The sequence below is a fragment of the Gambusia affinis genome, linkage group LG12 (assembly GCF_019740435.1).
Source record: "Gambusia affinis linkage group LG12, SWU_Gaff_1.0, whole genome shotgun sequence".
Taxonomy (NCBI): Eukaryota; Metazoa; Chordata; class Actinopteri; order Cyprinodontiformes; family Poeciliidae; genus Gambusia; species Gambusia affinis.
The window spans coordinates 9,797,146-9,820,028 of record NC_057879.1 but is presented as its reverse complement, the minus strand read 5'-3'; the positions used below and the strand labels follow the sequence as shown (position 1 = coordinate 9,820,028).

The window sequence follows — 22,883 nt, the reverse complement described above, 5'->3', positions numbered from 1 at the left end:
ATTTACCATGGTGCTAAACATGGTGATTTAAAAGGAATAAATATTTTTCTGAGAAGAATTATGTCCACATATCATGTAAAAAGATAACTCTTTGTTTTTGGAATCATTAGGGCCCAATCAGCCCCAATATTAAAGATGAATTAATAATGCATGCCATGCAAAAGGTTAAAAAGAGTGTGGAAGGTGTGGGCAACAGTAGTGCCTGTGGTCACTGAAACCCTTGGGGTAATGACCCTAAACTGGAAGAGTGGCTCAAACAATACATCATCAGACCTCTTGATACAGAGAAGCACACCTTTGGGAACTGTTAATATACTGTGAAGACCACTCACACTCCAAGGCCTGTGGTAGAGGACCCAAGCTTTTTTAAATTTAATTTCCTTTTTAGGATCAATAAAGTATTTTTGAATTTGAAAGAAGGGATAACCACTCATGGAGTAATACAGAATTACAAATATAAATATAAAAAGCATTTATTTAAAAATATTTAAAGTGCCAAAAATATTATGATTACTTATGTTACTGTTAGCACAAAACTTTAGATTGATATTTTGTCATTATCTCAATGTCACTACTCTGCATACATGCAGATTGTCTAGGTAGTCTAATTTGTCTGTAGGCAGGTACATAAGACAACCTTTTTCTGCTGGTGTTGTCTGCCATTAGACAACAGTTTTGTTTTTATGATTTAAAGTGTTTTGAACACTTTATATCATAAAGTGATCTAGTGTATATATATATATATATATATATATATATATATATATATATATATATATATATATATATATATATATATATATATATATATATATATATATATATGTGTGTTGAAATGTGCTATAGAAGTAAACTTAAATAATTGATTGAACAGAAATGATTAAAAGAAGTGACCTTCCTGATAAAAGATTGAACATTGCGGGTGAGAGATACCATCTTACTGTTGTTTCCTAATTAAAGAAAGATGTATGATAAACTATTTAACTTTGAAATATTGAATGAAAGTTACAAAATATAACTCAAATAAATTTGTTTTCTTGTTTCTGAAAAAAAATCTGACCTTGTGTGCTTCAGAAACAAAATGGATTTCTCCTTTGTTGTACCCTCCTACTCTATCAACATGGTACAGTCCATCAAGGCCAGGTGCAAGCCATTAGTATTAATTGAACTTCTTTATGTGGAAGAAGAGGTAAGACTCATACAGAATTCTTAAGACAACATTTAAGTACATATTGATTTGTAATTCTGAAGAATGTTGTAGGTTACTTGATGTTTGGATGCACCAAAGCATCTGATTTGCTTCAGTTTAGCTAGTTATCACCAACCATCTTAGTCAGTGTACCAGAGTTTAAAGGGAAGGTGGCTCACTCCAGAATTAGACAAAACTGTATTTGGACATTTTCTGTGCATCAGTGAGTGATATTCTTTCACAGGCACAAATTATCCTTTGTAATAATCATTACTATTAAGATAATGTTTTAATATTTGAAGGTTTTGAGAACCTGTCAATAGAAAGTCAATTATGTAATACTGTGTACTTCAGTACAGGTTTTTCCATACAATAAAATCAAATCATATTGTGTACAGCAGAGGTGTCAAACTCAAGGTCTTGAGGGCTTGTATACAATAACTTTTAGATGTGTCTGTGATGCCACATGGCTGGATCAAATGAGGTGGTCATCAGCAGGTCATCAACTTGACTGCCCTTAGAAGCTAATTCAGTCATATAATTCAGGTGTTTTGGACCAGAGGAACATCTAAAAGTTGCAGTACACTGCCCTCGATGCCTGGAGTTTGACACTCTGATTTAAAGCATCATGTTGTTACTCAACAACAAATTACTCTGATCTTTGCAGGAGATGTCAGCAACAAGGTCTCAGAGAGCAAAAAGAAATCCCAAACATGATGCCAGCTATTATTCTCCTTGGGTGAAGATAAAGAGGATTTGATGTAAAATACATCAATTCATTTAAAGGTGAGTTGTGACTTTTTTACGTACAGGATTCCAGAGTTTATTAAAGGATTGTTTTTGTTTACTTTTGTCTTGCTTTTTGACTTTTAAACTATTTTTATACTGCACACTAGCATAGATCATATATATATATATATATATATATATATATATATATATATATATATATATATATATATATATATATATATATATATATATATATATATATATATGTAGGTATAAAGGAGGTCTGTTTTTTCAAATTCCAAGTATAAAAGAATGAGTGACATTTAGAAGCACCACTCAGCTGACAAACAAATGTTCAAGTAACACAGAAAGACCTCAAATTAGATCAATTAACTGATTTTGAAAAAATTTTAATAATCTCATTTGCTACTATTTGAAAGATATGCATTGTTTAAAGTTTATTCAACCTTACTCATTATGTTTACCTGCAGGTCGGGGTGTGTTCAGCTGCCAGTGCTTTCAAAAAGGAGATTTCCTTATTGAGTGCAGAGGGGAAGTCATAAGTAGGAAGGAACAAGAAAACCGATTGAAAATTTACCATGATGCACTCCAGGCTTTTATGTTTGATTTCAAGTTCAATGGACAACAGCTTTGGTATGTGACTGTTTTAATGTTGTTTTTTATTTTATATTTAATCAAAGTGATGTAAACATTTTCAGCTTCATCAGTAAAAGTAGTTTTAGTTGGAGGAGGAATATTCTTCTGACATGCAAACACCAAATATGCAAAATCATTTCCGTTGCATGGTATAATTATTCTTATAGCATACTTAATATTTTAGTGTTGATGCTGCCAGAGAACATGGATCATTGGGGAGGCTGGTAAATGATGAAGAGATGAACACAAACAACAAAATGAAAGTTACAAGGGTGGATGGAAGACGTCATCTCTGTTTGTTTGCACTCAAAGATATTGGTCCAGGGGAAGAAATGACTTATAATTGTAGTGATTCTGACTGGCTATGGAGAAGAAGGGTATAAGTGTGAAAATACTATCACAAGTCATTCTACTAGCATTGAAAATATTTTTGAAGGAAATGTCAAGTTGTAGTACAGAGTTTCATTATAGTTGAAAACAAGAAGTGATTAGCAGAGTGCCTAAAAACCAGATTTTGGAGAAAGACTTAACCAGACCACCATTTCAACTTGTTCAGCGCTATCCAAAATGCTAGAAACTGTCATATGTAAATTAGTATATTTTGACCTTATATTAATGAACATTTTATAGCAGGAGACATATTTTGCAGTGTCAATACATAAAATGTCTGTTTAACAATCAGCTGGACAGGTTCATTAAATAGGTGGATTTTATTTTTCTATGGACTCATTCAGTATACATCTCTTCATTTCAGATTTCCAAAGATGAATTGTGTCAGGCTGGTGATGTGGAAACATGCGGATCCTGTTCAACCAACCCTCCACAGGTAATTTTGGTGTCCAACGACCAACATATTATCTAAAACTAAGTCATTGAAATGATATTAAGTACTGTTCAAACACACAGGTATTGTCTAGTACTTGATATGTAAAGCTGCATTAAAAGGGAGGACAGAGGTTTGAAATTACAAGTACAAAAGAATGAAAGTTACATGTAGAAACGCCCATACACAGAGGTCCTGTGTAATACTCATCATGTAAGGTGCCAGAATAAGGAGGACATAGTTTTGAAAGAATGAAAGTGACATGTAGAAATGCCTATACACGCAGGTCCTGTGTAATACTCAAAATGTAAGGTCCCTGAATAAGGAGGACTGTTTTCTACATTGGGAACAAACTGCATTCAATGAGTTTTCTTTACATTTCAGATTTCCAAAGATGAATTGTGTCAGGCTGGTGATGTGGAAACATGCAGATCCTGTTCAACCAACCCTCCAGAGGTAATTTTGGTGTCCAACAACCAACATATTTTCTAAAACTAAGTCATTGAAATGTTATTAAGTACTGTTCAAACACACAGGTATTGTCTAGAACTTGATATGTAAAGCTGCATTAAAAGGGAGGACAGAGGTTTGAAATTACAAGTACAAAGAATGAAAGTTACATGTGAAAACGCCCATACACAAAGGTCCTGTGTAATACTCATCATGTAAGGTGCCAGAATAAGGAGGACATAGCTTTAAAATTACAAATACAGACGAATGAAAGTGACATGTAGAACGCCCATACACACAGGTCCTGTGTAGTACTAAAAATGTAAGGTCCCTGAATAAGGAGGACTGTTTTCTACATTGGGAACAAACTCACATTCAATGAGTGTTCTTTACATTTCAGATTTCCAAAGATGAATTGTGTCAGGCTGGTGATGTGGAAACATGCAGATCCTGTTCAACCAACCCTCCAGAGGTAATTTTGGTGTCCAACAACCAACATATTTTCTAAAACTAAGTCATTGAAATGTTATTAAGTACTGTTCAAACACACAGGTATTGTCTAGAACTTGATATGTAAAGCTGCATTAAAAGGGAGGACAGAGGTTTGAAATTACAAGTACAAAAGAATGAAAGTTACATGTAAAACGCCCATACACAAAGGTCCTGTGTAATACTCATCATGTAAGGTGCCAGAATAAGGAGGACATAGCTTTAAAATTACAAATACAGACGAATGAAAGTGACATGTAGAACGCCTATACACACAGGTCCTGTGTAGTACTAAAATGTAAGGTCCCTGAATAAGGAGGACTGTTTTCTACATTGGGAACAAACTCACATTCAATGAGTGTTCTTTACATTTCAGATTTCCAAAGATGAATTGTGTCAGGCTGGTGATGTGGAAACATGCGGATCCTGTTCAACCAACCCTCCAGAGGTAATTTTGGTGTCCAACAACCAACATATTTTCTAAAACTAAGTCATTGAAATGTTATTAAGTACTGTTCAAACACACAGGTATTGTCTAGAACTTGATATGTAAAGCTGCATTAAAAGGGAGGACAGAGGTTTGAAATTACAAGTACAAAAGAATGAAAGTTACATGTAAAAACGCCCATACACAAAGGTCCTGTGTAATACTCATCATGTAAGGTGCCAGAATAAGGAGGACATAGCTTTAAAATTACAAATACAGAAATGAAAGTGACATGTAGAACGCCTATACACACAGGTCCTGTGTAGTACTAAAATGTAAGGTCCCTGAATAAGGAGGACTGTTTTCTACATTGGGAACAAACTCACATTCAATGAGTGTTCTTTACATTTCAGATTTCCAAAGATGAATTGTGTCAGGCTGGTGATGTGGAAACATGCGGATCCTGTTCAACCAACCCTCCAGAGGTAATTTTGGTGTCCAACAACCAACATATTTTCTAAAACTAAGTCATTGAAATGTTATTAAGTACTGTTCAAACACACAGGTATTGTCTAGAACTTGATATGTAAAGCTGCATTAAAAGGGAGGACAGAGGTTTGAAATTACAAGTACAAAAGAATGAAAGTTACATGTAAAAACGCCCATACACAAAGGTCCTGTGTAATACTCAAAATGTAAGGTCCCTGAATAAGGAGGACTGTTTTCTACATTGGGAACAAACTTGGATTCAATGAGTGTTCTTTACATTTCAGATTTCCAAAGATGAATTGTGTCAGGCTGGTGATGTGGAAACATGCGGATCCTGTTCAACCAACCCTCCAGAGGTAATTTTGGTGTCCAACAACCAACATATTTTCTAAAACTAAGTCATTGAAATGATATTAAGTACTGTTCAAACACACAGGTATTGTCTAGAACTTGATATGTAAAGCTGCATTAAAAGGGAGGACAGAGGTTTGAAATTACAAGTACAAAAGAATGAAAGTTACATGTAGAAACGCCCATACACAAAGGTCCTGTGTAATACTCATCATGTAAGGTGCCAGAATAAGGAGGACATAGTTTTGAAAGAATGAAAGTGACATGTAGAAATGCCTATACACGCAGGTCCTGTGTAATACTCAAAATGTAAGGTCCCTGAATAAGGAGGACTGTTTTCTACATTGGGAACAAACTCGCATTCAATGAGTGTTCTTTACATTTCAGATTTCCAAAAAGGAACCGTATCAGGCTGGTGACGTGGATGCATGGGGATCCTTTTTAACCAACCCTCCTGAGGTACTATTGGTCTCCAAAGACCAACTTATTTTCTAAATGAAGTCATTAAAATGGTATTAACTACTGTTCAAACAAACAGGTCTTGTGTAATATTCATCATGTAAGATGCAGGTATATAGAGGACTGAGTTTTGAAGTTACAAAAAATTGAAAGTTACATGTAGAAGTGCACAGACACACAGGTCTTGTGTAATATTCAACATGTAATGTGCAGGAATATGGAGAACTGTTTTCTACATTGGGAAGAGACTCACCTTAAGCAAGTGTTCTTTACTTTTCAGTTGATTAACCCCATATTTTTTATATGTTCTTTTCAGCACAAAGTAAACACAGATGGTAAGGGGAAAGAGCTCAACAGAAAACTAAAACAGAAGGACATAGAGCCCCGCAGAAAAGGAACACAAATAAAAATTCTGGTAAATCACCACACCTACACAAGTCTTGAAACACCAAGCTAGTTAAGCTCAAAAGCACAACTGAAGCATGGTCAAAAGTAATGATCTACACCACTGAAAGGCAATAGGGTGACCATGTTCTTCTTTATGCATGATATTTTGAGCAGACATTATCCAATATGTCATCTGGCTTAAATTACCACACACATACCATTTAACTGTGCCTTGTATTAAAATGATAAACTTTCACACAGCCAATGTTCAGATGCTAGAAAATCTAATTTGGTGATCAGTAATGGGACTGTTTATACTACTTTCTCTATCCCAATCTTAATCTGAAATACATTCACATATTTATATTTTTTCAAAATATCAAAGCACCACAAAACTAATAAGCAAAGTAATCAGAGAATATCTTTAAATTTGGTTAATTTTAAGATATTAACCAAATTTAACATCTTAAATTTGATTAATCTCTGGTTTTAGGAACCCAGAGATCTCAATAAACCCTTTGCTGATGCTGCACCTGTACAGAACCTGTATTTTGGTGGAGTCAGTGAGATGGTTCAGAGTGGGATCTCCTTCACTGGAAAAAGACTAGGCACCAGCATTAGAAGGAGGAACAAGTCTTTTGGCTTTGGATGGTTCTTCACCAGCTGCTGAGGCCTGTTTGTCAAACAAATGCAATTTTAAATTATGAAAAAAAAAATTTTTTTTCTAGAATTCCCTCAAATAATTAATCATACATACCAAGCAACCATACCAAGTGTTAACCTGTTTGGCATTTGCAGAAATTAATTTTCATCGATGCAACCTACATGCTCATTTCTGTAGCTTCTCCCACTAATGTATGTTCTTTATGAATGCTTATTTGAAAACAGGCATTACATAATTTATAACCAAGAAAAATTAACAATTGGAGTTGGTTTTCACTAATGAATTATTTCTTTTTTCTAGCATCTATGGAAAGTGCTAGGAGAGCAAAAAAGCATCCATGATCTCCCTGGAGATTGCTGCGGTCATGAGGCACTTTGGCGAACACATCAAGAAAGGACAACTGGCCACTATAATAGAATGCCAGCATTATCTTTTTGATTTAACAATAGACCCATAATTCATTTAACTTTGCCATTCACAGATTTTCCTTTATGTTCACAAACAGAATTGTTGCTCTAGTTCTTAGTGAAGGTGCTGTAAATAAAGTCCACTTTCTGTGTAGCCATATTCCATATTTCCATGTTTGGACTTAATACATATATATTTCATGTTTGTGTATGCTGTGGTCCTGATAAATAAAATTGGCCCTGACAATTACTGTTGGTATCATGGGCGGAGCCAAGCACCTCATTATCGTCTGTCCTTCTAATACAGCATTGCATCAGGTTCTTGTATTTTGAGTTCTGATGTGTGTATTGAAGTTTTCAAGTGAGATCTATGTTGTGTAGCTCAAACAAGATTTTTGACAACTTACTACGTCTTTCTAGCACAAGTGGAAAGGGGTGACTGTTTAGTGTTGCAAAAAACTGGTTTGAAAAAATTGTCCCTCTAAACCACCAAAACCCGTATGTGTGTATGTGTGTGTGTGTGCGCGCATGCTAAAGCCATCTGATCAGCTCAATTCTGGTGATGTAATTAACCCACATAATTACAATGGAGAGCTGGCTGTGTTTTCTTCAGTACACTTCTGAAAAATTGCATTTTGCAAAATTCTACTGTTTCAACTGTTAGCAAACTTTTTTGGTGGGGAAAAAATAAACCATTGGATGCAATCCTTATGAGTAGTTTCAGGTGTTTCTACCTGGTTTTCTTGGGAGTCTTGGCCTTGGGTGTGGTGCTCTTGGCTTTCTTCTCCTTGGGCTCCTTGGGCTCTTTGGGAGTCTTAGGTGTTTTGGGGGTCTTCGGGGTCTTGGGCTCTTTGGGCTCCTTGCCCTCCGTCTTCTCCTTTGGTTTCTTTTTCCGCTTCTTCTTCTCCGGTGGCGGCAAACTCCCTTCAACAGCTCCTGTGCCAATAAGCTGTTCACTTGCATTGCTTCCTGCTGCAGGAAACTCAGACTTTACGTCTTCATCTCCTCCTTCTCTCACTTCTTTCTTGCCTCCATCTTCTTTTTCTTCCACTGCTTTAGCTTTCTTTTTCTTCTTCTTTTTTGGCTTGGTCTCCTGATCAGTAGGCTTCTCTGTGCTGATAGGCTGGCTGGGGGCTCCGGCACCAACCGTTGGCCTGTCGGTAACCATCATTGAGGCATCACTTGACAGGTCTGAGGGGGAATGCTGAGGGAGAAAGGCAGAAAAAAAAAGAGAAAAAAAATCACATTTAATAGTTCAGAAACTTTAAATGGCAAAAATAAATAAATAATTCACTTAACCATAAAAAGCCAATTTCAGAAAAGACATGCAAATTATAAGTGAATTTTAAGTGAAAAATTATGAAATGCTGCAAGAAAGTAAGACGGAATTGTAAATGCTGGTTTAGTAAAGTTTCATTCACTGATAACGACAAAAAAATATTTATTCTTGCAGACTAAAGATACAGGAATACAAGTTGAAACTGGGTCATTTTGTCTACTTTATATTCTTAGCCTGCATTACATATATTTTCAATATTAAATCAGCAAAGCAGTCACTTTGAATTTTGACAAAAGTTAAAAAGTTAAACAATTATGACTGAATACACCACGATTGTCTGACAAATACTCTACCAAATGTATCTGCTGATTGGTTACCAATATCAAAACATAGAATTTAAATTATTCATTTTCCTTTTGCAGAGAAACTATAGCACCAAACTGTGACAATCTGATCCCAGCCTCCTGCTTTTGTTCTGCTTTGACACCAGTTTGTCAAACCAGCCTGTCAGTCAATACTGATGGATTGAAAGGTGGCGGTTGAGTCAGTCAGTAATGGCAGCCAACAGAGCAAAGAGGTAAAAGGGATCATCTTTCTATCCATCCATGAGTAAGGCTGCCATCTCCTCCCCATCCTCGACTCCCTGTTGCTACAGTTTCCGCCTCCTTTCCCCCCTCGGCCCCCCGCCTCGTCCTCCAGCAGGCTAACCTTAGTAAACAAACTGGCTGACACCTCATTTTTCCTCTCTCCTGTAGACTAATCTCGGTGCTCCTTCTTCCTGCACCTCCTCTTTGCTCCCAAGTAAGCTTTTGGTGACAGGAAACTGGTTACCAGCTGTTGGGAGCCTCTCCAGCTGCCTCTCCTCCCCCCTCCTTCTCTTCTCTCCCTCCCTGCCTCCCTCCCGCTTTCTCTCTCTCCAGCTGCTCAGGGTCCCAGTAGCAGATGGGAAATCAGGCATCATGACACGAATAAATTATCTCCATACTTCAAAAAGGCACAGCGAGGGAGAATGTGTGTGCGCGCGCGCTGTAGCACAGCCAGAGACGCTATGCCTTTGAGAGTCCGTTGGTGTGCATGTATAACACGTGCGCTTTTCTTTTTCCTTAACGCGTGTGTGAGCATCAGCAAGTTTCTCTCTCTACACACACACACACACTATAGTTTATTCACATGGAGGAGGAAAGAGTTGGGATGCCATCGCTGAAAGTTCACTTCCATCAGAAGAATGCTAATGTACACACAACCCCAGAAGTGCTGCAAGGTCACACATCACACACACCCCCCCTCCCCCCCCCCCCACAAACACCTGCTGACACACACGTAAACTGAGCCATTTAGACGCACAAATCTGGGGGAAGGGAGGGTAAACCGGAGGAGTGAGGGATAGAGAGATGGTAGCGGAAAAAAGAGAGAGAGAGAGATGGTGAGATGCAGTGCCAAGAGATAAATCTGTCCTCCTGCCAAGCTTCTTAGGTAATCAATCACAGGAATGACAATGGAGATGCACGGTGTGTACACAATGCCCCGCGTGCACACACACACACTGCTGCGTCAGGTTTGGTGTTATACAGTATGAATTTAACATGTCGACATTTTAAAGCATCTCCAACCAAAAAGGGGCCATTATATCATCCAAAACAAGTTGAACAACAAGCGTTGACTCAAAGAACTGAAGAAAAGATCCAAACTAAACACCAAAGATGCTCCAGTGTAACTACGGTACGGGCCATGAAAACCATCTATTGTCCAATTATAGACTTTTTTGACATCCGCTGACTTCTGTTTTGTTGTATTGCAGCTATATATTGCTTAAATATTCTGTCAAACAACTTGCCTATTTAATAAACCATGTACAGGGGGAACAAAAGCAAAATAGTTTCAGCTGTAGTCAAAACTTCGCTGCATGCTGCATCTGGGATGATAAAACAAGTGCATCATTTGACTATCTTATAAAGTCCAAAGGTCTCTCATTACCATGCCGCCAGGAAATGCTGTACAGCATCAGGTGGACTTTTGGCCTATATAGTGACGACTGCCATTTATGAAGCTTCTAGCTGTAACAAAAGCTTTCATTGCTCAAATAAAAACCACTGGCATAAACCAGACGGTCTAACGCTCCAATCTAATGCATCATCTTAAGGGATCCAAACCCACATTTGCCTTACAAAGGCATTTTATAAATGGAATATTTAACTATCTATATTCAGAATTTGCTTTAAAAAGTTGGTTGTGTTGCAAACACCAAGACTAATGTTTGGAAAAAAGGATTTCTATTAAAGGACGTTAGAAGGTATACTGCAAAATCCAACTTAAATCATCTTATGTCATTCGCTCAAACAGATTGCAGGATTGCAGCTTAGACAAATTCATCCATATTTTGGGAGTCCTGGAATCTCCTTTGATACCTTTAATCCCTGCTCCTGCAAAGCTCCTCTAGACTAGCAGCAGCAGTCTAGAGGAGCAAACACCTGGTGTAACTACTAAGCTCATCATACAAACTACAACACTTTTAAGAATGGCTATCAACGGCATCGATGGAGAAGTATCGTTGTGTTTACAGGTTAATTACATCATCTAGCAGCTGATGTAAAATACAACTGAATGTATTGGTTTCAATTGGGCAGTTTATCACAGAAAATATGTCAATCTTAATATTATAATTAATTATAAAGATAATTAATAGTGCTTTGATGGCATCGTCTGCTCACAAGACAAGGCATAGTATTAGGATATACACTGTTTTTACAAATAAATTAAATGGTTAAAATCACAAATTGTGGATTGAAACCATTTTGTGGAATCATCTAGTATGGATTTGATCATTAAAGGTTTGCTTAGACTGTTCAGGTTCATGCTGATGGGATGCTTGAAAGGAGATAAGCCGATAGGACCCATGCACGTATCTCTATTCGTCCCTTTTTTTTTCTTGATTTGTTGTCCAATAGTACTCACTTATATATTTGCAGTTTTTGCTACAGCCTCTTAAGAGGCAGTAATGCACTGAATTATATCAATCAATCAAACTTTATTTGTATAGCACATTTCAGCCGCAAGGCAGTTCAAAGTGCTTTACATCAAATCAAACACAAAAATACAATGCAACATAGAATCAACAATAAAAACAATATCAAGTCAGATTCCGTTCAGATGCGTTTTCCTCAATGTAGAAGAAAAAAACAAGGGGAAAAAAGTGAGTTCTCAGAGTGTTTTTGAAATTCTGTGTTCTTGTTTTCCCTGAGGTATGAATTATCCAAATGGGTGAAACTAGAAAACCTGCTCTAACTGCATTTAATGAAAATATGCACCGTCACTAGAAACGAAGCAGTATCAGTGGAGCAAATGTAAACCCGTTAAAGTGTGCTCTATTAGTTCATTTAAACTTTAACTACGAAAAGTAAAAAGAAAAGATAAACAACAACAGTCGTGATCTTACCCCATAGTTTCTTTAGGGAATGTTAAGAGGCTCATTTTGAAAGGGAGTATTACCACTGCAGTCAGTGCGGTCTGGGCTGCAAGCAATAACCTAGCAGACATTAGTGGGCAGATGACACAGGCTTGCCATCCAGGTATAAATTGTTAATTATAACCATCAACTAGAGATGTGAAGGAGGGGACACCTGACTGAAAATCTCACACACCCCATCATTAAGTTAGATTCATGCCCCAAATGTGGGTTAAACACTCTTTAATCCTGGAGAGGGCTTATAACGCATACAAGCTTGCAAGGCCTTTAAAGAGTTGTCAGGCTCTGCTAGTTACAAGATGTAAAGACGAAGACTGACTGCAACACTAATTTTGATAATCTACATTTATAGCAAAGTTTAAACTTGACTGGTTGAATGTCTCTGCAATTGTTGTCCTTTCCTTTTTGAAGATTTGACCTCCAAATGTTTTACCAGCTGGAAAAAATAAAATGAGCCATATGTTTACAGAATAAATAGCAATCACAAGCTTCCAATATTTTTTATTAAAACATTATGTGCAGCTGGCCAATATGTATGTTGGGGAAAAATAAATAAATAAATAAATTCTAGGTAGTACTCCGTCCACTTCACTGCACTTCCTCTTCAATACATATTAAAGCTCCCTCCTTGCCTAGCAGGTGATGCTAAATTACTAACAAAACATGATGAAATTGGAAATTTTGTGTCCAGCTGCTCAAGTGCACCTCATAACAAGATTCAGTTAAAGCAATCTACTGCGTATATTCACAGAGCCATTTATTTTGTTGAACACATTGTTTTAGAAAGAGCAAACATGACATTTAGAGAGAACACAGACAGGAGGAGGAATCCGGAGCACAATTTGCTTTAATTTGCCGAAATGCTCAACAAAACTAGCAGAATGAGTAAATTAATTTGAGAAAAACAGAAAATCAGAACAAGATGTGCCTGTACGCAGAAAAGCGTTTGCATGAAGCTGGAGAATCTTAGCGAGCTAAATAGCATAACAGCTCTCTGACTGTGAGATGAGTAGGGGGGAGGGGCGAGACAAGCATGTTATATGTCAACCGGAGTGCTGCACGCAACATTGTGTGTGTATGTGTGTGCGAGTTGTAGAATAAAGGTCACAGCACAGCATTCTGCCGGAGCTGTGACCTTGAGATGCTGACGAAGGCCAGCGTGCGTGTGTGTGCGTGCGTGCGTAATAACCATGCTTAGTGAACAGATGGAGCTTAGAGTACCAGACATGCAGTCATCATGACTGACTGACTGACTGACCGACCGACCAGCTTGGTGTGTGTGTGTTCGTGTGTGTAGCTCTTTCTAACAAGTGCATCATGAGATGAACTCCCTTTCTGTGCCACACACACCCCCTCCTCAACTCCTCTAGTGAGGCTCTCCTTTTTCTCAAGGCAATTCACCATCCTATTCTGGACCAAACTATCAATGCTTGTGAGTGTGTGTGTGTATCAACAGGGGAAGCGGGGGCCAGCAGCTTAAGTCGGTACGGCGCACGCGGCGCGCCCAGGCGAGAAGTGGGGCTCACCAGTCAACCTGGCATCTAGGTCAGGAGTCCTGGATAAATTAAGTGTGACGGCTGAAATGTCAACCACGGAACGTGGCAAACGCCGTCTTGGAGATGGGGAGCGCTAGGCGAGGGTAGGGAAGCAGAGGGAAGAGAAAGAGGGTACTAGCTCTGTGTTTGTGTGGCCACAGGGCTGCTATTGTGCATGAATGGGTCAGTGGAGAAAGGGGGCTTTGAGCAACAAAACAAGCTAATGGAAGGCGAGGGGCACGTGACGCGGGCGACTCCAACACACAAATGTGACTATTGAAAATGAGAACTTCTCCCCACCAGCCCTCCTCTCTTTTGCTAAGGATCCTGTGCTCCTCCTCACATGCATTGTGTCTTCCCAAAATATTTTCCCCATGGAAGTGAATCTATCAGATTCTGCATGTTTTGACAATTCAAATGCAAGACTTATTAAGACCATTATGAATAAAATTTAAGGCCCTGTATCTCCTCAGAAATATACAAATGTCATCCATCCAACTGGCGATAAATTTTATCTTTCCCACGCAGAAAAGTTAAGACGGCTAGTGAGGTATGTTAGCAGCTAGTTAGCAGTAGCTTCAGTCTTCTCGAGTCACAGAATGCAATGAGTGTGACTCAAACTTCTGCCTGACAGAAAAGTCCCAAGAGTGAACAAACTCCCATATAACACATCAGATTAAATAGTCTTGTACTGACAAAATTTAAGGATCTTTTGCTGCAATACATAAATAAATTTTAAAAAAAGAGGTGGTGGGTTTTTTTGGGTTTTTTTGCCAAAATGACTTTTGGCAATAAATGTCTTAGGACATAATTTTAGGAAGGTGATACTATTTGGCAAACTTGCTCTTTCAAAATGGATTGAAGACATTTTAAGGCCTCAATTTAGACACATGAATTTAAGACCCTTTAAAGACTTTTGGAGGATTTGGGACCCTGTGTCTCTGAAGTTTCCATTTCAGCAAGTGTGCATATTTCAAAGTGATGTCCAAAATCTGGCTGTTTATGGAAACTACAACTAATGGTGAGATGATCGCATTCCTCCTGCGAAAGTATGTTGCCACTTCAACAACTTAATACATATGAGATGAACTACAGCTATTATAGGATGTAAATCTGTTAAAACTGCAGGTTTACAGTGAAAACAGTGAAGTCAGAGAGACAGCATTAATAGGATTCCTTGGTAGCAGTTGTGATTTAAACGCTAAAGAAGATCGCTACAGACTGAGAAAATGGGGAATCTTAATGTCATTTTCAGCGTACGGAAGTAAGAATAATGGGCTCCTGTTGAGACAAAAAGCTGCTTTTCGGTTATGTAAGTTTAACTGTGTTTATGTTGAATGCATAAATACACCAAGGTTAACTGCTTCTTTGAAGTATTTAAATGTAATTTCCCTAAAACTGTGATATTTAACATAAGTTATTGTGTTTGCGGGTTGGTAGAAAAAAATACCACACCAAATAATGCTGTTACACAATTTGAAGTTAATGGGAAATATAAATCTTCAACGAGGTTAAACAGGGAGAAGGCAAATTTACACCCTTTGTATGAAGATACAAAAAGTACTAGCACATTGATCTGCCTTGTTGCTGAAAAAGTGCTATATATATATATAAAATTACTTCTTCGACTACCATCACCCAACCAGAGTAGTAGTCTGGGATACATTTCTACTACTGGCCCTGGTTCCTGTAGGAGAAGACTGCCCCCAAAAAGCTGCCCTGGTTCCTGGAGAAGATTCCAGCAGCGAAATCAAGTTTCACCTCAGTTTCACAGCCAATTTTACAACCTTCTAAAATCTTACCAGACATTTATTTTATCTTATAAACCATCTGCCTTTTCTGCCCATCTCTCTGTACTTCTCACTACACAGCATTAGGTCAGTGATGATATCCCTGAAGTGGATAAGACAAACAGTGAGAAAGACAGACAAGTGGAGAGAGAGCGGAAAGAGAGGAGACAAGGAAGGGGGGGGAGACAGGAAGGGAGGTTTCCTCTATAGGAGGTGGGGAGGGGGGGGGGGGGAGTGGGACCAAGAGCGAGGAGAGATTATTCTGGTGGCGCCTCTGAGCGCGTGCCTGTGTGCATGTGTGTGTTGCACACGTGTCTCAGGATATGCAGCTCACAGGAAGCAAACAGCTGCAAGAATCCATTCCCCCCCCATACACACACACACACGGAAATACAACCACACACAGGACAGACACCGTCACACACAAAGGGCAAAAACACACACAAAACCCCGATGATCCAGTACCCGATACACCGCTGCGTTCTCAAATGTCATGTACACACACACACACACACACGTGAACACCAAAACACACTTCCCTTAGACTCCAAAAACATACACACAATTTCCCCACCCACATGAAAAATAAACATTCACATGAAAAACACCCACACACAAAAACAAATGCGCATAGTCTTGATCTCTCTCACACTCGCAGCTTCGCTACCACATCAAAGTGTTCGTTTGATGGAGACTCACCTGTATGTGAGGCACTTTCTGTGGGGTAAGAGGGGGTGAGGAGAGTGGGTGGGGGGCAGATGGCTGAGGTGCCCATGGGTGGGAGGCCTGGCTGGGAGGAGGGGGCGTGCTTTGCAGGTGGTGGGGGTGTGGGGGCAGATGCGTGTGCTGCGTCTGAGTGTTCTGGGCAGGTGGAGCTAAGCCCTGGTTAGGGGCAGGGGCTCCGTGTTGACCAATAGGCGGACCCTGGAACCCCATAGGAGCAGACGGCATGGGCTGCCCACCTCGAGAGGCCTGCTGCTGGGCCTGGAGCAGGCGCTGGTCCACCCCCTGGCTGACTGAGGCTTCGTGAGGCCCTGGAAAGAGAAACCAAGGATGAAGGATTATTATAGTGGTGACAGCAATACCGTTATAGGAGTTCCTCAGAGCTCAGTCTTAGTACCACTCACATTTATTATCTCTCAACAGGAATGGTTCCAGTAAAATGTTTCATTTTCATTCTGATGACACAGTTAACCTTTGGACAGCGGCCAGGGAAAATCTGGGTCATATTCTGTCACTGTTTTTTAGATTTTAAATGTTGAATTTGTCTCCTACTGCAAATTTCTGGATTTTCTTTCTGGCAAAAAGACTTTTTCTAGATTTTGGATTAAGATGCAGATGAAAAACAGATATTTTATTAAATTTTTTTTAATTCAATTTTTCAGACTTGATGGTACAAGATTTACTTCTTTGCTTGCTTTGATTAAAGACTCACAATAAAGTTTTGAGATTTAAGCCATTGTTAGACTGTTTTGTCAACTTGCATAACGAGACATTGATACATTGAATATATTATATATTGAATATCAATGACTTTCAAATAATCATATCTACATTAATTAAAAAGTCAAAATAAGGTTAGATTCTGTGGTCCCAAGATGTTCTCTTGGTTCATTAAAATAAAACCCCTTGTTTATGGGAAAAAAGAAGAAGAAAAAAATTATTTTAAGAGATCGTATCTCAGTAGACACTTGGCCTTTTTTCTTGTTGCAGCTACATTTAAACCTTTACTTGTTACAATGTGTTTTATATGCATCTTTCTTCTTAAAACCACCATTATAAATCATGGAGGTTTAAGATTCATCACAAATTTCAACAGACACAAACATCACTATAGATTTGTGTTGGATGGTTAGACTTATCCATTCATATTTTAATCTGCAAGGCCATTTTGGGTCGTCAACCTTCACAATTTTAGTTTTTTCAGTTGTACACTCATCTAGACATTTCAGAGGGTTACAGTCATTGGCTCAAACATGTTTTCTTGGTTTCTGCACCAAAACACCACGAAGAGCTAGCTTACGCTCACAGAATGGCCTGAAAATGAAGGCCAAAATGCTCTCTTTTTGAGCATTTTTAAGGACTTCTGGGTGACTGAGGCAGCAAAGTTTGTCTGTAAAGGACAGACTTTTTTTTTTTTTCCTCTTGTAAAGCAGGTTTTATGTGTGTATGGTCAGACTGTAATTCATTCTGTCTTGGTCTTTTCTCCCTAATGTCCTGGAACGGACACATATATAAAAAGAAAATTATATATTTCGATCACTTAAAAATATAACCAGCAAAAGTATCTGCAAAGAATACAGAAAACATTTGGAAAAGGTTGGAAGAAAACATGCACAATCTTGTAAAATTTATACAAGCCTCATCTTTGATCCTAAGCAAGATGCCACAACTCCCCAAAATATAGCACCTTCTGACTCTTTGATCAGAGCACTGAGCTTTGGAAAAAAATAAAAAAAAGTTAATCCATTAAATCTGTGCGTTGTTTCTAAATATACCAGCAATGTCTCCTTATTTCCACCGCCTTAACAAAATGAGCGCGAACAGAAACTCTCACCGGAACCAACATGGTGCCAAATGTTCTCAACCATCTGTTTAATAAAAAGAAACTTCACCAGCCTTGTTTTGTATTCAGACTTTACAGTTGGTGTAGGAGTGCAAATATGAAGTTTGGTGGCTGCTTACCTTGTGGTTGCTGGAGCCGAGTCGGCCCGATTTGTGGTCCACGCTGAGGCCCCATGCCAGGATAAATTTGCCCTGCACTGGGAGGCATGTTGTGGGGCTGCTGGTGTTGTGGGTGTGCTGCAGATAGAGAGGTCTGGGGAGTTCTCTGTGCATGGGCCATAGCACTGGGCGGAGAATGCATTGCTGTGTATCCTGCGACATCCGGAGGCCCGGCTAGTCCTGCGCTGGGGGGTCTTCCTTGCGGGGGAGGAGGAGTCGGGGTTCCCAGAACCCGCATTGGGGACATAGACGACGGGGAGGGGTAAGATCCCTGAGCTGGGGCAGTAAGGTGGGACTGGGGTTGGTTTGGAGGTTGGGGAAGATTCGGGGGGTGGTTTAGGGGATGCATAGGCTGGCCTTGCTGCCCTGCCTGCTGCTGCATTGAGGCAGAGTGGGGCTGGTGGGGTGGAACAGAGGGGTATCGTTGTCCCTGTTGACCCGGTGCTGAGCTCACTCCCTGGCTGAACCTCTGGCCCAGCTGCCCTGCTCCCATGGACTGGCTGGTGTTAGCGCTGACATTAGCATTAGCCGCCTGGCCCATCCCAGGCCCCATGGCAGCATACTGGGGTTGATAGCCAGGGTACTGAGCACCCCCGAACGGTGCCATGCCCTGTTGGTGCTGGTGTGGAGGTTGTCTAGAAGGGGAGTGTGGGTATCGAGGTGTGTGGCCCATGTTGGGATAGTTCTGGGGCTGTGGCTGAGGCTGTCTCATCTGGACCCCCCCCATCCCAACATGTCCTAAGTAGTGAGATGGGTCCTGAGCTGGAACAGGGGCCATGCTCTGTGAAGGATAGTGTTGATTCATGCGCGCTGCACCGGATGTAGGAGGACCTTGCATGCCAGCGTAGTTGCCTTGAGACATTTGGTAGCTTCCCATCTGGTTGGGACCAGCCCCTGATGGTGCTGAAGCCTGCTGATACACAGATCTGCTCTGCTGCTGTGGGCCCCAAACTCCGCCCCCACCCCCTCCTGCTGCCCCAGCATCGCCCTGGTACCCGTGGTGAGTGTTACTAGAGTTAGCTGGGTTGTTGTGGTAGTGGGAGGTCATGCCGTTCATGGCTGTGTTCACATTCGGCGAGCCCTGGCTGGGACCATTCTGAGCCATCATCCGTCCTCCAGGGGCACCCGCTTGATCATAGCCTGTATACGGGCTGTGCTCATACATTTGCCCCAGTTTGGACTGCCCCGGTCCGGCCCCAGTGCCATGAAGCATTCCTTGGTGGTAAGCTCTGGTTCCCTGGTGCTCGTGGTTCAGAGATGGGTTTGAGGGTGGGGCGAGTGGGTTGGCTGGGCCAGCCGCTGACTGCTGGGGGAAGCAGTCTCCCAAACTATCCAATTCGTCCGAGAACAACCCTGCATCGTCACCAAAGAGGCTCAACATCCCTGGGTCCGCCATGGCTGGGTGGTGGGCCCACAGATGGGAGGTGTGCTGTGAAGTGAAGAGCTAACCACTAATTTGAAGCGTTCCACTCCATCGTCCTCATTAAGGTTCCTGGAGATACAGAAAAAGAAAATAAGACGTTAGTGGAAATATTCATAACAGCAAAGAGCAGCTGTAGGTTTTCGCTTTGTGTGTTTTGGTATTCCACCTGCAGATTACCAATCAGAGCCCATCAAAGAAAATCCAGCCATTTCCTTTGCTCTGATCTTTCACAGACTGAAAAAAGCATTTTTGGTAAATATTGCTATTTTGCCGAAAGGTTTGGAGCATGATTAAAGTGATCTTTTTTTTTTTTCCCCTCCAGGGGTCTTTTTGTGGGCTCTAGTGTCCCTTATATGACAGTAGGCTGACAGGAAACGGGGGAAGGGGAGGGGAAAAGACATGCTGTAAATCTCATCGGGTCCGGGAATCGAATGATGACCGCGTCAAGGACTCGAGGCCTCCAAACGTGGGTTGCGCTATCCCCTACGACACCACAGCACGCCCGATTAAAGTGATCTTAAATAAAATTAAATCGTGTTTTAAATATATATTTAAAATTGACAGTGTAGCATTTCTCTAAAGCGCTTTCCTTACATGAAACCAAACATGGAGCTGCAGCATTCAGTTTCTATGCTCCTCAAATCTTCAACAAACTTCCAGAAAACTGCATAACAGCCAAAACACTGAGCTCCTGTAAAAGCACAAATGTTTAGAGTTGCCTTCGATTCATAATAACGGGTACAACAATATATTTGATGATGATTTGACAAAATGCAATGTTCATTGCTCCTTTCATAATTTGTTGAAGTATTATGAACTTCCTTATTGCTGAAATGTATTCTCATAAAGTTGACTTATGAGGTATTTCAAAGAATTCACTCTGAAAACTTTCAAATTTTTCCAGCCCTAGAAGTTTCAAAGATGAACAAACAGCCTTAAAGAAAAACTTAATTATATGTAACCACAACAACAGGGAGAAAGACATGAAAAAAAAAAAAGATATATATATAAAACCTCCACACCAGGAGAGAGACTCATTTTTGCTTTAGCGTCCCCTGCACCCTGCCCCCCAAACTCCAATTCACATCTAAACAAAGGAACTTCTTTTCTTTGCTAACACACACTTTGCTAACACACACTTGGTGACTCCAAGTGTGTGTTAGCAAAGTGTGTGTTTCTTTTTTATCAGTGTGCGTTAGAACAAAGGGCCGAGCAGATGCAGCTCTGTTTGAACAGCAGCAGCTGCCATCCAGCCAGGAATCAGCCAGCCACCGGGGCAGACAGACTTTACGTAAACCAGTCAGTCACTATTTAGCTACTCGCATGGCAGCCCATTCAATAACTACTCAGGCAGATGTTTCAAGACAACAGAGCTAACCACCTGCTTGCTTTTCTTTTTTTTTTTTTTTTTTTTTTTTAAGGGTTAAGACCCCCCACTTCTCCTAGAAAGCAAACAGGAAAACGCACTCAGGACGTATACATTGGTGAAAAACAAGCCATGTTAAAATTAGAACGCCTGATATGAATTTAATTGTCATCCTACTGATTCGGTAGCCCACGCAACATCCCATTCTGCGTGAGCGAGAGGGCGAGGGTAGGTGGATTGAAGCATGCATCAGTGAGTTTGAGTAGTGGAGAGCAGGACAGGGAGGAGGTGGGGGGAGGTTTGCTTGTTGCTTCTATGCGGTGCAAAAACAACACCCAAGCCAACTTGTACCGCTGCTACGGTTTCCCTCCCCCTTGCACCTCGTTTCTTTCTTCCTCCACAAATCTTCCCTCCCACCCACCATTTTTTTCCCCTCAGCCACTTATGGGTTCATTACAGAGCGCAGCAGGTATCAGGGACCAAACCCTCATTATTTCCCCAAACAGAGTGGGCAAACATTAGTAAAGTTTCCCTTATCGATAAATATAATGTGCCTGAATGTAATTAGGCCCCCGTAAATCCATTCTCTCACATTCTGTGTTGCAGCACAGAGTTATTCTGAGGTAGCTGTTTTAGAGAAGTGCTAGCAGAAAGCTAACAGCTAAGCTCATCTCTCATGTCTGCTGACATACTTTAATGTTTGAATTGGCCAAAAATAAAAACAACAATGCAAAATCTCTCAATTTCCTAAGAAGACAAAGGAAGAAACCTGATGCTATTACATTTTTAATTAGTGTAACTATTTCAATAATGCTTGAAATTTAATAGAAAGCGGTTAATTTAACTGTAAGTCAGACACACTTTAGAGTTCCTTTACTCTTTCAACTAATTTAAACATCCGAAAAGGCAAATTCAGTAAGCTACATTACATCAGCATAAGATGTCAGTGTAAAAAGAAAAAAAAAGATTCTCCTCGAGGATTTTACAGAGCCAGGTATGATCTTTTACTTGTGTTGTGTAAACAGAATGAACAAGTCTTTTCCAGCATTACTTCATGAACCCAAAACAAGCAACTACAACAAGTCTCGTTTGATTTTATATGCGCAGTAACTGATATCTGCATCATTTATTTGACGTTGCTTCAAGAGAAAGCTTCACTAACCCGAATGCATAAGTCCTTTCCAAATTCTAAAGGGCAGTAAATCCAACATTCAACCAGTTTTATTTTGCTTGGAAGAAAGAGGAGCTCAATCTGGCAGAAATAAAAACAAAGAGTCATATATGTCGTTGATTTGAGTTTTTGTGAAATGCTGTCTAACATGCGGCAGTATCAGGTTAAGTTGAACCGAATAATTTTTCTGTCTGTGTGCATAAGATGATAGCTAGGGAAAGAATGGAGGAGGGCTGGGAAGTGGCCCGTACCAGTTTTATCTCCATATTTATTTCATCAAATTATGGACACCGGACAATAGTGTTTACAGTAACTTAGGAAATGCTACTGCAAAATTAATGTGCACAATATCAATATCACAAAGGAATATTTAGACGCAGGATTTGGATATCAACAAGATATCAAGTGCCTAGCATTCCGACTCTGCACTTCAATGCCATGTCTGGTTCAACCATAAAACCAAAATACATAATGTAGATGATGGTGAGTGGGATGCTAAAACACACAGAAAGTGATGGGATCAAATATGTGGAGAGTGTGGGTGAATTGGAACCAATATTGACATGGCAAGATAATATCACAACTGTACATTGTACAAATAGCACAAT

The 22,883-nt window shown here is 40.0% G+C and overlaps 1 protein-coding gene and 2 long non-coding RNA genes across 4 annotated transcripts in view; 2 read left to right on the top strand and 1 right to left on the bottom strand.

The window, feature by feature from the left end:
• Positions 1-22,883, bottom strand: part of chd7 (chromodomain helicase DNA binding protein 7) — a 100,322-nt gene that overhangs the window by 54,955 nt on the left and 22,484 nt on the right. For both annotated transcript variants that reach the window (XM_044134120.1, XM_044134121.1), the window contains exons 2-4: positions 18,277-19,807; positions 16,291-16,625; positions 8,259-8,728 (exon numbers count right to left, since the gene is read on the bottom strand). In XM_044134120.1, the coding sequence (XP_043990055.1) occupies positions 8,259-8,728; positions 16,291-16,625; positions 18,277-19,711 (2,240 nt within the window). In that variant the 5' untranslated portion in view covers positions 19,712-19,807. The remainder of the gene's footprint in view (positions 1-8,258; positions 8,729-16,290; positions 16,626-18,276; positions 19,808-22,883) is intronic.
• On the top strand, positions 1,942-2,950 carry LOC122841102. Its single transcript, XR_006372339.1, has 3 exons — positions 1,942-1,975; positions 2,413-2,575; positions 2,763-2,950. It is a non-coding gene; the product is annotated as an uncharacterized LOC122841102 (long non-coding RNA).
• On the top strand, positions 3,819-6,422 carry LOC122841103. The gene is made up of 3 exons (XR_006372340.1): positions 3,819-3,857; positions 5,995-6,066; positions 6,383-6,422. It is a non-coding gene; the product is annotated as an uncharacterized LOC122841103 (long non-coding RNA).